Genomic DNA, 16,203 nt, shown 5'->3' on the forward strand with positions numbered 1-16,203 from the left:
CTTGTATGTTATGAAATTACAGCCTTTCCATGTGCACTGTCTCACAAATTGCTATAAAGTCTAAACTTGCGGGGCACCTGGGTGGCTCAGTCTAAGCGTCTGCCTTCAGCTCAGGTCATGATCCCAGGGTCCTGGGATGGAGCCCCAGATCGGGCTCCCTGCTCGGCGGAGAGCCTGCTTCTCCCTCCCCACTCCCCCTGCTTGTGTTCCCTCTCTCGCTGTCTCTCTGTCAAATAAATAAATAAAATCTATAAAAAAAAGTCTGAATTTGCACTTATTTGATGTTTTGGTGCACATGTACATATATATATATATATCTCACACACACACAATAAACCTGAAAAAAACCCCTGGTGTTTACTTATCTGCCTTACATATATGTTAATATTTAATCTCTATGTCATAGTTATGACTCTACCCTTGAAGAAGGTCAGAAAGGCTAAGTAATTAAAGGTCATTCAGTGTATATGTCACGGAGCCAGTTGGAATCCAGCAATCTGCCTTCAAAATCTATCTGCTTTCCACTACAGCATGAGATTTTATTGTGCTTTGCTTTGTACAGAAAAACTTTTGAATTTTGTGCCCCCTGCTGTTCATTGTCTATAACTCATTTGTGGAAAGAAAACTGAAAAATGTTTGCCCTCAGTATTCATTTCACAAAGAATAGAATACTACTTTTTAAATATTTTTATGAATTTGATAATTATATCCAGCTTTATTTTAGAGCATTTTATGTAACAAAATATTATTACATGTATTTAGTTTCTTTTTTATAGTTACCATAAAATCATAAGACTGCTAGGAATATTACATATTAAATATTGACATACAACAAATTTTAATGTAAATTCTTTTTCTTGTGATAGAAATATTAAAATGATTGGTAAATAGCACAAAGTGCTAAAAAGGATCTGTAAAGGTTTTTCATTTTAAAAATGATTTTACACGCTCAGTTACAAATTTAATGCTAAGATTATGTTTGGATAAATATACATATATTTGACTTGAGGTGGAATACTATGTGAAAAACAGAAAAATAAAAAGCCTATATTCTTTTGGGAGCCCATAGACTAAGGATACATGTCTAAAAAGTGAGTATGGTTTGTAATTTGACAGTTGAGAATCTTTGATCTACTGCACAGGTAGTCTTTTCAGTTTTGTCAGTGTAACTAAGCTCATCTAAGGTAACTTGCTAAATAGAAAGTGATTACACACATTCTTGACAAATTTTTAAATTTACCTTGAGTGGCTTATGCATATGTATAGGTACTAATGGTTGGTTGTAGAGCTACTGAAAGTTCCCAGTGTTCAAATCATTTTTTTCTGAAAAACCTTGCTGCCATGTCTGATATTTCTACATCAGATATACCTTTGGCTGAAGATATTGGATATTTAAATAATTATGGAGAAAATGTGTTACATTTTCATTAGTTTTTAAGCTTTTAGCAAGGGTAAGGTTAGGATATTTGTAGAGAATTCCTTAGCTTATGCAATGCTTTATTTTTTCCTGGCTTCTTGAACACCTACCTGCCTTACTCCTTCCTTTAAAAGTTCCTCTCTACCTACCATCTGCCATCTACAAATCTCCTTTCACTCCCCCCATAATCAATGCAGACTTCAGTACCTGGTTTTCATTCTTACCCTATGCCATTGATTTAAATGTCAACGTGAATGGACTAATACTGTGGTCTGGACTCAGTTCTGATTCCATCAAGTCTAATGACCTTCCATTCCACTTCTGCTCATCATCTCTAGCTGTATCGTGGGTGCTCACACTTAGAAGCACTCCGTCTCTGAACTCTTATGCTCAGATATCCACTCTCTGGACCTGGACCTCCTCTATCCTTACAAAATCTTCACTCTCTTTGTACCACTAATTCATGGAGTATCACCTTCAGCACTTCGTTTTTAAATTATCTTCCAGTCTATCGTCTCCTCTATTTCCAACGAATCTCACAATCACACAGATTAATACCACTATAGATTTTTAATTTTCTTTTTTTTAAGATTTTATATATTTATTAGAGAGAGACAGAGAGAGAGAGAGAGAGAGAGAGAGAGAGCATGAGCAGCGGGGAGGGGCAGAGGGAGAGGGAGAAGCACACTCCCCGCTGAGCCAGGAGCCCTATGCGGGGCTGGATCCCAGGACCCTGAGAACATGACATGAGCCAAAGACAGATGCTTAACTGACTGAGATACCCAGGTGCCCCAGATTTTTAATTTTCACCTTCAGCTGCTCAGCATTGTTTACCTATCTCCAGCAGTTTCTGCAAGTTTCCCACAGATACTATTTGAAAACTTCAAAATCCTAAAACCCCTTATACTTTCCACAGCAGACCCCCTTCCTCTGATAGCAGATGATTTCACCTATTCTTACCTCTGTCCCTTCCCTCTGCCTACACTCTAGATCCATCCCAGTCCCTCATTCCTCAGGAAACTCACAATATCTTTTCATTATTTCTATCCATCTGGCTGCCCACATCAATAACTGGCATCACCATTTTCACTTCTCATTCTCACACCCTTTACAGTCCATCAGGTCTCCTTTATTCTCTCAAGTTCATGCACTTCTCTTTCTTCATGTCCAGACCTACCTTACTTGTTATCAACACTGCCGGGGTTACCTTAGAAGTCTCTGAACTGATCCCTCTGCTGCTGTTCTTGCTTTGCCTGCTCCCTGTCCCTCTCCTCAGTCCATCCTAAACTGTTACTTAGGTGATTCTTTTCCAAATGTACATATGATCTTTTCATATCTAAAGTCCTTTGATGTCTCTCTGAAGACTCATCCATCTGTAGCCTAATACTGAACCACTTACTCAAGCCGTGCCTCATATTTTGTGTTTCTGCAGTGTTGAATTACTAGTGTTTTTTGTATTCACTGTTGTTTCATTTCTGTATGCCTTTGGACATGTCCTTTTCCCTGCAAGGCATATCCCTAAGTTGGGATATAACTTCTTTTTATCCTTGAAAATTCTGCTCAGGTGTTACCTCCTTTAGGAACCCTTCCATGATCCCTCTTCTTTCTGTCACCCCCAATAGAATTATTTCTTTCCTTGTACTACTTCTGTTCCAGGTATATACTTCTAACTACTACCCTTATTTTATTAGTTCATAGCTTTAAAAAAAAAAATACTATTTCAGAGACAGAGCATGAGCAGGAGGAGGGGCAGACGGAGAGAGAGAATCACAAGCAGGCTCCCCACAGAGCACAGAGCCCAGACCAGGGGCTTGATCTCACCGCCCTGAGATCATGACCTGAGCCAGACACTTAACCGACTGAGCCACCCAGCGCCCCTAGTTTATCGGTACTCTCAAGACTATCATTCTTTTCTTGCTGATTTTTCCTCATACTGTCTTATTTCAGTTTGTCTTTGTATCCTCAGTGCCTGGCACCTAAGAAGCATAGATCTTCAAAACTTTTTTTCTGAAATGAGCTGAATAGGACCAAGTCTCTGTTACGGTTTTCTAATGAATTGCTCTAATGATTATATGAGTGTGTGCGTCTGTGTGTATGTATCCTCCATAAAATGCTTTGTAAATGTTTGTGGAATAAGTGAATGAGAGGCAGACTACTGGCAGGAGGCTAGTAAGGAGATCATTTGGTAAACACTAGATAATGCTGTCTCTTCAGCTTTTCCCAACTCCCCAGGCTTTCAGTAGCACCACCCAGGCACACACACGCCATGGGAGTGACTTCATCAGAACAATCAGCTTAATGAATTGGAATTGTCTGTTTGTGAACCTGCACCCTCACTAGACAGTATATTTCATGAGAGCAGGTAATCAGTTTGTGTGTGTTATGTGTGCTCATACAGGGTTTTATTAACTAAAAGGAAGGTACTGTGAAGGTCAAGTCAAATAAGATATGAAAATATAATGGTAACAAAAACCTCTACTTACAATTAATAAAAGACTCATTTAACTGTGAATTATCCTTCTAGTTGGGATTCCTATTTCCACTCTTGCTTTTCCTGAATCCATTCTCCAAATCTTTTTTAAACCAAAGTAAATATTTAATTAGAGAGAAGCAACATAATGGCATCCAGTTACAAATTTTAAAAAGCTGACGAGTACCAGCTATTAAAACAATCCATAAAAGTATTTTAATTAACTGCCTGAACCATCCCTATTTTTCCCTGTATTTTTACTTTTATGTATTTTGATTGCCTTTTCATTTGACAATTTTGTAATGCATTTCCTTTGAGAGTAAATAGTTTGGTATTTTCTCCAGCATAGTTAATAAAAATTTATTTTTTATTATTGAAAATTTAGAAAAGTTAATTTCAATAAAAACTTTAGTCATGTCAGTTTTTAGTATTACTAAGTTTGGGGAAACCTGTTGAGTTTCTTATGTGAGCTCAATGATTTTGGAGCATTTTAAGTTTTTCCTGATCAGTGTGATTAACCTTAAATATTCTTTTTTTTTTTTTAAAGATTTTTCATTTATTTATTTGAGACAGAGAGAACGAGAGAGAGAGCACATGAGAGGGGGGAGGGTCAGAGGGAGAAGCAGGTTCCTTGCTGAGCAGGGAGCCCGATGCGGGACTCGATCCAGGGACTCCAGGATCATGACCTGAGGCGAAGGCAGTCGCTTAACCAACTGAGCCACCCAGGCGCCCCTAACCTTAAATATTCTTGAAAGTACTCGCTAACTTGTCAAGCTGTTGTTGTTGAAATGTATTATCTAGATTATCCTTGTAGATGCCACTATCTCTTGCCAAGGCAACAAGAAATTTTCCAAAGTTTCAATGTATTTATAGGATTCATTCTTCTTCAATTGATTACTAAATAATTTTGGACTCTATAACTTCTATTTAAAATTTACTTCTTCCTCTCAATGGATTACTGATTTTGGTTTGGTCTAAAATTTTTTTTCTTCAAATTAACTTTTTTGTCACAATAATGTCTGTTGATTTCATATAGTAATATATACAAAATAATTTTATTGTATAACATGTATATAATTGTATATGTTATATTGTTAAGTATTTTCTTGAAGAAGAAAACTTCTATTTTGACAAGATTGATGAGAACTGACAAGTGTAGGTTTTCTACATCTGGGGATTGGAAGGATTTATTGACTCCATTGTCCACAGACCTCTGGTGCTTCATGCCGTAGGACATGCCAGATGAGTTGTCTCAGTGGGGGTAGGAGTGTTCCTGGAAGCCATTTCTACATCTAAATAGCAATAACTTAACTATGTATGAAAGTAATTCTGAAACCACACCTTTTAAAATGGTAAATCCTATCATCTTACTGCCCCACTGTCCCATTGGTCTTGTAGTAAAATTTAACCTCCCTACTGGACCCTACAAAACCTTGTATGTTTTTGGCTTTTCCCTTCTCTCCACACTCATCTTTAATATTCTCTTCTTGCTTTCTCTTGCCTACCCATACTGATCTCACATCAGTTTCTGAATTTTGCCAAACTTTGTTTTTCTTGCTCCAGGGCATTAAGATCTCTTCTGCTTACCTAGACAGTTTTTTCCTATTTTTCATGAGCTTTAAGGTGTACTTAGATGATCCCTTTCAGAGAGGCGTTCCTTCTTTAGTTACCCCATTCTAGACAAGCTTTCTTTGCCTTTAAACAGCATCCTTTGGAGGTTACCTGTCTTTTGAGTTCTCTAAATACTTCTTTCCAGATGCATACTTTCTCAATCAGCATCCCTTTCCTAATAGTCCATTTTATCCATTATATGCCTATGACATATGTGTGTATGTGTATAGGCCTATATATGTATGGGTATATATTTTCTGAATTTATAAAATAGCTGATACAGGTCCCACTCTGAATTCATCATTTCCCTCCCCAAATCTGTTCTGCCTGTTGCATTCCCTACCTTATGTTACTACCACCTACCTATTCACTTGTTTGCCCAAGTCAGAAACTTAGGAGTCACCTAGATTCTTCTCAGTCACCCCTTCCATCCAATCTGTCACTAAACTCTGTTGATTTCACTTCAGCAACATCTCTCAGATCTTCACTCCTTGTATGACCTAATTTCTTACTGGAGTTACTGCCAACGCCGCCAAGGAAGCCGTCTTGTAGCCGGTTTCATATTGCTCTACCTCCCTGCCCTCAAAATTCTGCCCTCCACACTGCTGTGAGGATGATCTTTCAAATATTCAAAAAGACAAACTATGAGAAATTTAAGACCTAATTCACGTCCACTTCTGTTTCATTTCCCCACTGTCGGTTCCCTAACTCCAGGTACTCCACACTAGACAAGTTATCTTTTCCTTCTGCACTTCCTCCTTTCCTCCCCCCCCCCCCCCCCCGCAAAATGCAACACACCAGCCCCGCACTGCTCTGAAAACGACTCGGACATCCCAGGCCTAAGGGGCGGGTTAGGCATCCCTGGTACTGTGCTCCCAACCTGAATCTGTTCCTGTATCACAGTCCGGAGCACGGCCCACTGAACTGTCAGCTAGCCCAGGCGCCCAGCGGGTTGTGAGTCCTGTGATGGCAGGACTCTGCTGTTCTCCCGGGTAGCACCCCCATGTCCCGCAGCCTGCTGCTGGCACCCACACGGTACGCTCCAAGAACAGAAAAAGCGTGAATGAAAGAAAAAAGGTGAAGACTGAAAATAAAGGATTCGGATGGTGTTGCCTCAGCTAATCTTGGTCTTTGGGGACAGCAGTCTGAGATAAAGTATTCCTGCCTGGTAACCGTTTCTGACAGCCGGAATCCTAGCACCGACCGGGGCTCCTGGGCGGCGCCGAGAGCCGCCCGCGCCGTCGGGGCCGGCCGGCAGCTCTGACGCGGGAGGCCCTCAGTCGTCAGCACACGGGCAGCCTGGCTCACAGAGGCTGCCTCGCTCACAGTCGCTGCCTGGAGCCCGCCGCTCGCCCTCCCCCTCTCGCGCAAGCAGGGCCGCCGACTGGGATCCCGAAGGCTGTCCATGCGGGCGCGCCCGGTACGGGGCGAGCCTGCCAGCACCTCGGAGAGGCCGCCCCCGGTCTCCTCCGCACGCAGCGCGGCTGCCAGAAAACCCGCGCCGTTCCCGCGCGCCCAGTACGCCCTGAGAAGCGCGCGCGCGACCGGCTTAACGGTTCTGGCCCCGCGGGCCTGCGGCCGCGCTCGAGGCCAGCCACCCGAGGCCCCGCCCCGCGCCCGCCTCGCGCCCCTCGTAGCCGCCGTCGGCCCCGCCCCCGCCCCCCCCGTCGCCCCCGGCCTGGAGCGGACTCGCGGCGGGAGCCGTTCCCCGACGGGCAGCGGGGCGCTGGGTCGCCGCGTTTGGGCTGAGCGCGGCGACGCTGCTGCCCCGAAATCCTCCCCGATCTTGAGGCGGTAGGTGGCTGGGGAGGATGAGCCGAACTGGGGGAGCAGAAGTCGGGCCCGGGTGTGAGGAGGCGGTGGGCGCCGTCTCTGAGGTCGGACGCCGGGGAAGTTGTGAGGGAGGGGGGCCCTGGGGTCGGGCGGGACAAATCAGGCAGGGGCCCCCATAGGGTCCCCAAGGTGGGTCGTAGAGTGTGAGGGAGCGAGCACGTCGAGAGGATAGGGTGGCGACTGGTGTGGGAACACCCGGCGAGGGGCAAGTGGCTGAGGGAGAGTTTCACTGCTGAGGGCTTATTAGAACAAAAACCAGAAACGCCTGATAAAAATAAGTACATAGCGCCCTCTGTCCCAGGACCTGGTCCTTTGTGGTGGAATGGTCTGAAGACGTTTTGTCCCCCATACCCTGGCACCGTCACTACTAATTTGGGGCAAGTTTTTTTTCCTTTGGCATTATTGTAGTTGTTTTTATTAATAAAATAAACAACAAATTAATAATTAATTAGATGAAATTATATTCAATAGAAAAGAAAACCCAGCAGGAAAAAAAAAAAGTGCCAAGAAACCATATATGGTTAATTCACAGAAGAAAATCAAATGGTTCATGGAAGTATATGAAGATACACCACATAATTGATATGTAAAGATACGCCATTAAAAAAACTGAGATGTAATAGACATACAACAGTTTCAGGTTTACAACATAATGATTCAATATTTGTGTCAAAAGCTTTTAATTGCTGGCAATTTAGGCAAAGTTACATATCCACAAGCACCCATTGTCTAGACAGTTTTATCCAACGTAAGTGTTAAATTTTGTTTCTATTGAAAGATACATCACGGAGAAAAACAATTTTTTTTTGACCAGTTGTAAAGAGAAGGCATGAAATGGAAAATATGGAACACTCTCTCCTTTTAAAACTTTTTGATAGCTTAAATTTTTCCTGAATGTGGCAGCGTGATTTGTGGAATATAAAATATCTTTTATCACCTAAGTCATAATTGGTTTATCTCTTACTCACCTGTATTTCCTTTATATTACTTTTCATCTATCAGTTTGTCAGTTTGTGCTGTTTACTTACGAGCAGCATGTGGCTTCAACGAATCCTAACTTTGTATAATATTTTGAAGTAGAAAATTGAGATTAAATCCTATCTGATTATCATATGGGAAATATATATGGGGTAGATGAAAACATGGTCTTTTCACTTCTCAGATTATTTAATTTTATATGATCTTATTTCTTTTTATTTTAATTCCAGTGTAGTTAACATGCAGTGTTATATTAGTTTCAGGTGTGTAATACAGTGAGTCAGCAATTCCATATAGTACTCATTGCTCATCAAGATAAGTGTGCTCTTAATCCCCTTCAGCTATTTCTCTCATCCCCTTCACTCACTTCTCTTCTGGTACCCATCTGTTTGTTCTCTATAGTTAAGAGTCTGGTTTTTTTTTTCACCCCCCCCCCTTTGTTCCTTTGTTTCTTAAATTCCACACAGTGAAATTTGTCTTTCTCTGACTGGCTTATTTGGCATAGCATTATACTCTAGATCCATCCATGTTCCAAGTGGCAGGATTTCATTCTTTTTTATGGCTTAATATTCCAATGTACCTTTATGTATGTGTATACATATAGATATATGTGCATATACATCTATAGATATATGTGTATATGTCCATTAATCTATATGATCTTTGTGTGTGTGTTCTAATAAAACTTTATTTTTTTTGTCGTTTCATACTTTTTTATATGATCTTTTTTAAAACATTTCTTTATTTGAGAGCGAGCGAGCACGCGTGCCTGTGTGTGTGGCGGGGAGGGGCAGAGAGAGAGGGAGAGAATTTCCAGCAGACTCCCCTCTGAGAGCAGAGCCTGACGCAGGGCTGATCGCGGGACCCTGAGATCCTGACCTGAGCTGAAATCAGGAGTCAGACGCTTAACCAGCTGAGCCACCCAGATGCCCCTGATCTTATTTCTTAATTGCAGCAAAACCCTCAGCACTTTCTAAAGAAATGTAGAATTTAAGTTGGAAATTTTAAGCATAGTATCTGGCTTCTAAATACAGTACATGGTATGTATGTTTCTTATGTTGTGACCCATGGTAAGTAAGGCACTGTACCATGTCTACAGAAGGAGGAAAGCATAGTAATCTTATAATTTATTTAGTATTCTAGAAAAATGATAAATTGAGGATATGGAAATTATTAGTAACTACCAATTTATCCAGCAAGTCTTTATATATAAATGTCCCTTTTCATAATTCATTAAAAAAATCCAATAAGCAATGTCCACATGGAATACTAGAGAGTCAGATGTCTTTTACTTACCAAACATGCAAGTTTAGAGACAAGGGCATGACTTTATAGTTAAATCCTCATTTTTACCAAATATATACTATGTGAACTTGAGAATCTCATTTTTCTGAGTGTTAGGTTTCACATCTATAAGGTTACTAATAATGATTTTCTACATATGGCTTAAAATTAAGTGAAATATTTATAAAGAATTTAGCATGTAATAGGACCTCAAAAAATGGAGTTTGAATTAAAAAAGAATAGTATATGTTGCATAGTAAGATTATGTCCCAATTGGTCAGTATCTGTGCTTATTATCCCATTGTACTGTATTTTAGAAAATTCTAGGCTAATTTATAATATCAGAATTGGTTGGTCTTTAGGATTCATAGTTTGATTTTTTTTTAAACAGAAAAGGAACCTAAGATATAGTTAAGTATTGCTAGATGTAGAATAGCAACTAAAGCTTCCTGACATGCGGACCAATATTCTATTTCTAGCAGTTGGCCTTTTAAGATGGTTTTTTAAATACGTGTAAACTTGGGAAAAAACTTTATTCAGTAGCTGTTTCTCAGCATGTATTAATAGAATGAAATTTTTGAGACATTGGATCAAAATGTTCTTTAAAAAATATTTATACTACAAGGCTGTATATTCATAGTTTAAAAGACAACTCCATGATTGGCCCACTACTTGTTACCCATTGTCGTTAGTAGGGTTCTTTTTCTTTTGCAAGTGTTGTCCTTTGTTAACAGTTGATACCATAAATGCCTACCCTAGGTAGTACTAGTAGCTTCAAAGGAAACTTTTGGAGCTCTACATTGGGTGAGTGAGGCAGGTTTTAGAGTTTAAGATTAAAGTTATTTTATATAATGATTTTGTTAGTTCAGTTAAGTCTTTATTATTTTTAACCTAAACTGAGAATTAGGCTTTGGTTTGTGGAGTCCTGTCCTTCATAGATTATGATCCTGTGGATCAGTTTTACAGTGATAATTACTATAAATACTTGCCTTTTCCGTTAATAACACTAACGTTAACATGATGTTAACAATAACGTAACATGATGCTTTTGTATACTGTGCATCCCAGACTTATTCCCTATAATATCAGTATCTCTATGCAAGTATAGTTTATTTAAAAAATATTAAATAAAATACTATCTGGCATTATCTTTTCTCATTTCCTTAACTGATTTGAATTTATATATCTGGAGCCCTTGCTTAGTTTTCCTACTATAAATTAAAAGGGTGGGTGATACTAAAAGATCTTTTATTTTTTGTTTATGTACTTGTGTTGCAAAACCATATAATAGTTCTGTAACTCCCCAACTCTTGAAAATCCCTAGTTTAAATACTGTGGATTTGCACTGCTCAGCAACTGGAAAGGACTTTACAACCTATCAACTCAATTTCAGCTGAGCAATGAAAAACAAGAAAGTGTGTGCCAAAGTACTCTATTGTATTCTGATTCATTAGTTTCATATGGGAAACAGGATGGAAAGTTACTACATACTAGTATTAGGGTTCTAATTATGTCTAGGATAAACATTAAATAACACAATATTAGATTGCTTTTTGGTCCTTATTTAAAATTTTTCCTTCTGCATAGAACATATTCAATATTTGAAGTATTTTTTTTGCTACGTATGCTTATAACTTTTTTTTCTTATTATATTAAAGTTGTATTGCCAACAAGTACAGACCGCATTAGTTTTTTAGAAGGTTGTTAATAGCCATGTTGAAATACCAGTTAAGAGACACATTACATAAGTTCGATAATTAATTAATTAACTGGCTGGCTTATCTCCAAACTTTAAGAAAAAGTAACTATTTTGTGCTTAGTTATCAGTGCTAACTTTGAGGGGTTGTTTATAAATTTATGATTTTAACATCTGAATTGTGTCCAGAGGCATTTTTTAAATAGATGAAAGCATGTCTTTGGAGCTAAAAGGGTTATTAACCCTATTCTTTACTTTGGGAAACAGTCATTTAGGGTAATGATCTGCTTAAAATCATATGGTTACAACTGCTTTTGGATGAGCAGATACAAAGTCAGATAGAATTTTACTTTAGGCTTTGTTTTAATAGGCACCATAATTTGGAAATCTGTGTCCTATTCAGGCATCAGAAGGTTTTAGTTATATTTAAGAGGTATTTAAATTTATAGGTTTATTTAGTAAAACTAATTATGTTGCAGGTACTAGGACACAAAGATAAGTAAGATCTAGTTTTTTTAGCCTCAATTAACCAAGTCTAATCAAACAGGCATGTAATAGATTTACTGTGATACATCTTAGAATAATTAATAAATAAAATACAGTAAGGGCTAGTGGAAGAAGAAAGAAAGATAAGTTATTGTTATTATTATTTTACTGTCAACTATCTGTTAGGAACTAGAAAGCTTCAGGTGAACTACTTTATTTTCCATTACTGTTGAGACATGAGGATATTTTTTTCCAAGGAAGTAACAGGAACTTGACCTTGGTCTTGAAAGATGAATAGCGTTTTGGGAGAAGAGCAGCAGGGAGAGTGAAAGAACTCCAGAACATATAAATATATGGTGAAACAAAATAAGATTTATGAATTCAACAATCTGTTAAACACCCACAGTGTTCTAGGCACTGTGCTAGACACGGGAGATATACCTGTGTGAAAGAACTATAATTTAATGGTCAGATAATAGGTAATTGCAACTAGTGCAGTAAGTACCATATTGGAAGAGGATAGACAGAGGGGTGTTTTGTGAGCACATAAGGGTACTTAACCAGAACCTGTTCAATTCTGCCCGGGTGTGGGGTAGGAGAGAGGTTGGGCAAGATTCTTGATTCTTACTGGCCAGAAGCATGGACATGGGCATCCCATCACTTCCTTGATTCAGGACCTTGGGCAAGTTACCTAATTTCTCCAAGCCTTATCTGCAAAATTAGGATTATAAAAAAATAATAAAGCTAACATTATTAAGCTCTTATTACTATGTACCAGGCATATACATGTATCTTACTTAGTCTTCACATCAAACCTAGGATAGAGAGGCTGTTGTTTTCCATAGTTATATAACTAGGTGCTGGAACCATAATATGAACCCATGTAGGCCAAGCTGAGACCCAAACTCTAACTCTTAATTGTGCCTAATTAATAGAGTTATTCTGAATTTTAAATAATGTAACTTAGGTAAATGGTTTACTCTGCATGACACTTGGATGTCGGCTCCTATTTCTATTCTGAATAATCCAGGAGGATTATTCATTCAGGAGGAATTGAAGTTTTTAGAGCAGGTGTGTGTGTAAAGGGATCATAGTTTGGAGAGAAAGAGGTTATATTCACCCATTTGTTCAGCAAATGCTTGTGTTGCACCTACTTTGGATCCAGTCCAGGTACTGTGTTAGTTGCCAGGGAGAGTGTAAATAAAAATATTGTTCCTCACTTAAAGAATCTGCTCCTCACTTTTGTAAGTGTAAAAGACAAATCAGTCATTATAGTATAGTACAGTATTATCTAATGCCATGATGTAGGCATATTCACTGTGTCCCATGAACATAGGGAGAGAAGGGAGTATTTAGATCAGACTGAGTGATCAGGGAGATGAACTCAGTGCTACTGTGGAACTAAAAGAGTAGTGGTGGGAAAGAAGAAAATAGATTTGAGAAATATTTTGGAAGCAGAATGGACAGGAATTAGAGACTAATTATGGTATGGAGGCTCTTATTTAGATCTTATTTAACCAAAGGTGATCTGAGGGAGTTGAAGACTTTAAGGAACATCTTTGGAGTCAAAGTAATGAATTTGATTTTGGATATCTTGAATTTGAGGTGTCTGTGATAAAATGTAAATAGAAATATCTTAAAAAATAGAATTGGAATTTAAAAGAGAGGTAGATGCTAAATGTATAAATTAGGGTATATTTATCATGTAGATAGGTAGTTGAAATCATCAGAATAGTTGAGGTCAGGGAAGAGGGTCAAAGCCAAATTTGGAAGAATTCCTAAATTTAATTGGAGGAAAGAAGAGGAATAAGCCAAGGAAGTTAGAAGAGGTAGTCAAAGAAATAGGAAACAAACTAAAAGAAAAGTCAGGGAAGTTATGGGAGGAAAATATTTCAAAAAAGGGAATGTTCCATTGTGACAGATGGTATAAAGGGCTCTAAGGTTTCCACCTTAACTTATAAAATAGATTATCTTCAAATGAATGTGTGTGTGTGTGTATGTATATAAAGGCATCTTGATTATCTTGTTGAAAAGATACATTTTTCCTTCCTAAAGTATGGAACCTCAAGGTCTTTGTGATAATGGAAACCAAAAAATTGATTGGTAAACCGCTTCAACCAGCAAGACCTATTCGTCATCTGACTTCTCCCCCTGGTGAGTAATCTGGGGTATATATCTTTAAATATTAATTGTTTAGTGGCTAAGTAGTATATGAAAGGCTAAATAATATATGAAGTAATTGTTTATGGTAGGTAAGAAATAATGAAAACTAATGATCTTGTTTGTTTGAAGAATTTAAAAACCGAAGAAAAAGACTCTTAATAGTCTGTGAATCCATAGTGTACCAGACTAACAAAGGTAGGAAGAATGGCTCCTGCCTGAGAACAACTTTTTGTATTTTTTTTATGTCTCATTTTCATGGTTAACTGGCTTCTGCTTAGAATGATACTCTAAATACAAATTGTGCCCTGTGATTATGATCACTGCAGAGCAGTCATGCTGGAGAGAGAATTAGCCTTTAAAAAAAATTCCTAACAGCATATAAATGAATGAATAAATGAATGAATACAAACAAAACAACAGTTATAGATTAGGGCTATGCTAGGACATATAGTCTCATTTTTCAGGAAATTTAAACAAAAATTTCTAAAATTAAAGATTTTTTCTTTTGCCTATAAAACTATTATTTGGGACAAATTTTTGGAATACTTTTTCCTTAATTGGATTATTAACCCTTTATTTTTTTCATTGTTGCCAGAATGGCTTCTGTATTTTAACTTAGGTTTATATGTATATGTATTATATATCTCCTAAATATTAATATATATATCTCCTAAATATTAATATATAAATATGTCAGCATCCTATTAAAATACTCTTTAGTCCATGTGTTCAACTGAGTAACTGATTAGAAAAGGGAAAAAAAATAGCTCTTTTATTGGGTGCAAAGATGAAGCAGAAAAGATAGAAATGGCACCAGTTCCTCAGTCTTCAATTTGTTCTCCCATCCTTGGTTCTTACAAGGAAGAGTGTCTCTACTTTGGTCATGTTTCCTCTGAAGATGGCTATGACTTAAGACAGACAAATGAAATTAGGGATCTTCTGGACCATAGCTTTAGCAGTGTTGATTCCATCTCCTTCTGGTGTGCTGAAGAAGCAGTAGTTTGGGGTCAGGACTCAGCTTTTCTCCTAAAGGGAAGGGTATAAAGCCATTGGCAGCAGCTCCTTTCTGTGACCAGCCTTTTTACAGCACCCCTCACTCCCTTATCTGTACAGATTCAGTTTTTCATTGATCCTTTCCTTCCAAGTCTGTTATAGGGGTTAAAGGTAGTGGGCCCATCTCTCATTTAATTATATCCTTTTAAGATCCAGAGATAAGTAGTTTTATTAGGTAGAAAGGCTTAGTAAATCAGAAACTAATTTTGGCCTTTTTCAGTATACTTCTGTACTCCCTGGCTAGCTCACATCCCCAGAGAATTCTACTTTTCTTCAAGACCCAGATAGAATTATTTACTTTTTTTTTTTTTTAAGACTTTATTTATTTATTTATTTGAGAGCGAGAGTTAGAGAAAGACCAAGCTCGAGCTGGGCTTGAGCAGGGTGGAGGGGCAGAGGGAGAGAATCTCAAGTAGATTCTGCACTGATCGTGGAGCCCAATGCAGGGCTTGATCTCACGACCCATGAGATTGTGACCTGAGCCAAAACCAGGAGCTGGACACTGAACCAACTGAGCCACCCCGGCGCCCCAGAATTATTTCCTTTTGTGAAGCTTTCCTCTATATCACAAAGCTCAGTCTGCTCTCCCCTAGTATCTTCTCTGTAGCCCTCATATAACTTGTTTTTCTTATAGCAATTGTTTATGAGCTTGTCTTTTAAAATAGACCATGAACTCTTTTATCTCTGAACTCTTTTCACACTTACAACCCGTCCCCTAACACAGTGGCTGACATTTCATAGTGTTTAATAAATATTTGTTAAGTAAATGAATTATCAGAAAACAATTCAAAACAGTACCTAGAATATCCTGGATACCTAAGGTTTTTGGGTGGTTGTATATCACTTATTGAAGTAATGGGTATTTAAAGTATTTTTCTTTTTTTCCCTTCTAACAGGAGCAGTATTCCCTTTCAACTTTCAAAATGAATATTCATGCAACACTCAGTGCTTACAAAGTGGAGTTAGCAGAGTAAGTCCTAGAAATTATAATAAAATGAAGTATTGCAGACTGGAAAGTAACATTTGTTAGATGGTGCTGTGCCAGGTACCATGCTAGGTACTTTATATACTTTTTAAAAAGTTATGATATATTTCAATAATATACTAAAGGAAATTATACCTGTTGCCCAGCATTTTCAAATCTAAACATTTTGCTGTATTTTAGAAAATGTTAAAGAGGGGTACCTGGGTGGCTCAATTGGTTAAGCATCC

The 16,203-nt window shown here is 38.3% G+C and overlaps 1 protein-coding gene across 1 annotated transcript in view; it reads left to right on the forward strand.

Annotated features, from left to right (window-relative positions):
• Positions 1 to 6,917: 6,917 nt before the first annotated feature.
• Positions 6,918 to 16,203, forward strand: part of CUNH8orf88 (chromosome unknown C8orf88 homolog) — a 45,391-nt gene continuing 36,105 nt past the window's right edge. The window contains exons 1-3 of the mRNA XM_045896259.3: positions 6,918 to 7,292; positions 13,831 to 13,929; positions 15,888 to 15,961. Coding sequence (XP_045752215.1) covers positions 13,857 to 13,929; positions 15,888 to 15,961 — 147 coding nt within the window. The 5' untranslated portion in view covers positions 6,918 to 7,292; positions 13,831 to 13,856. The remainder of the gene's footprint in view (positions 7,293 to 13,830; positions 13,930 to 15,887; positions 15,962 to 16,203) is intronic.

Source organism: Mirounga angustirostris, unplaced genomic scaffold (genome assembly GCF_029215605.1).
Source record: "Mirounga angustirostris isolate CCGP_5_RB_7025 unplaced genomic scaffold, mMirAng1.0.hap1 SCAF_4, whole genome shotgun sequence".
NCBI classification, from domain to species: Eukaryota; Metazoa; Chordata; class Mammalia; order Carnivora; family Phocidae; genus Mirounga; species Mirounga angustirostris.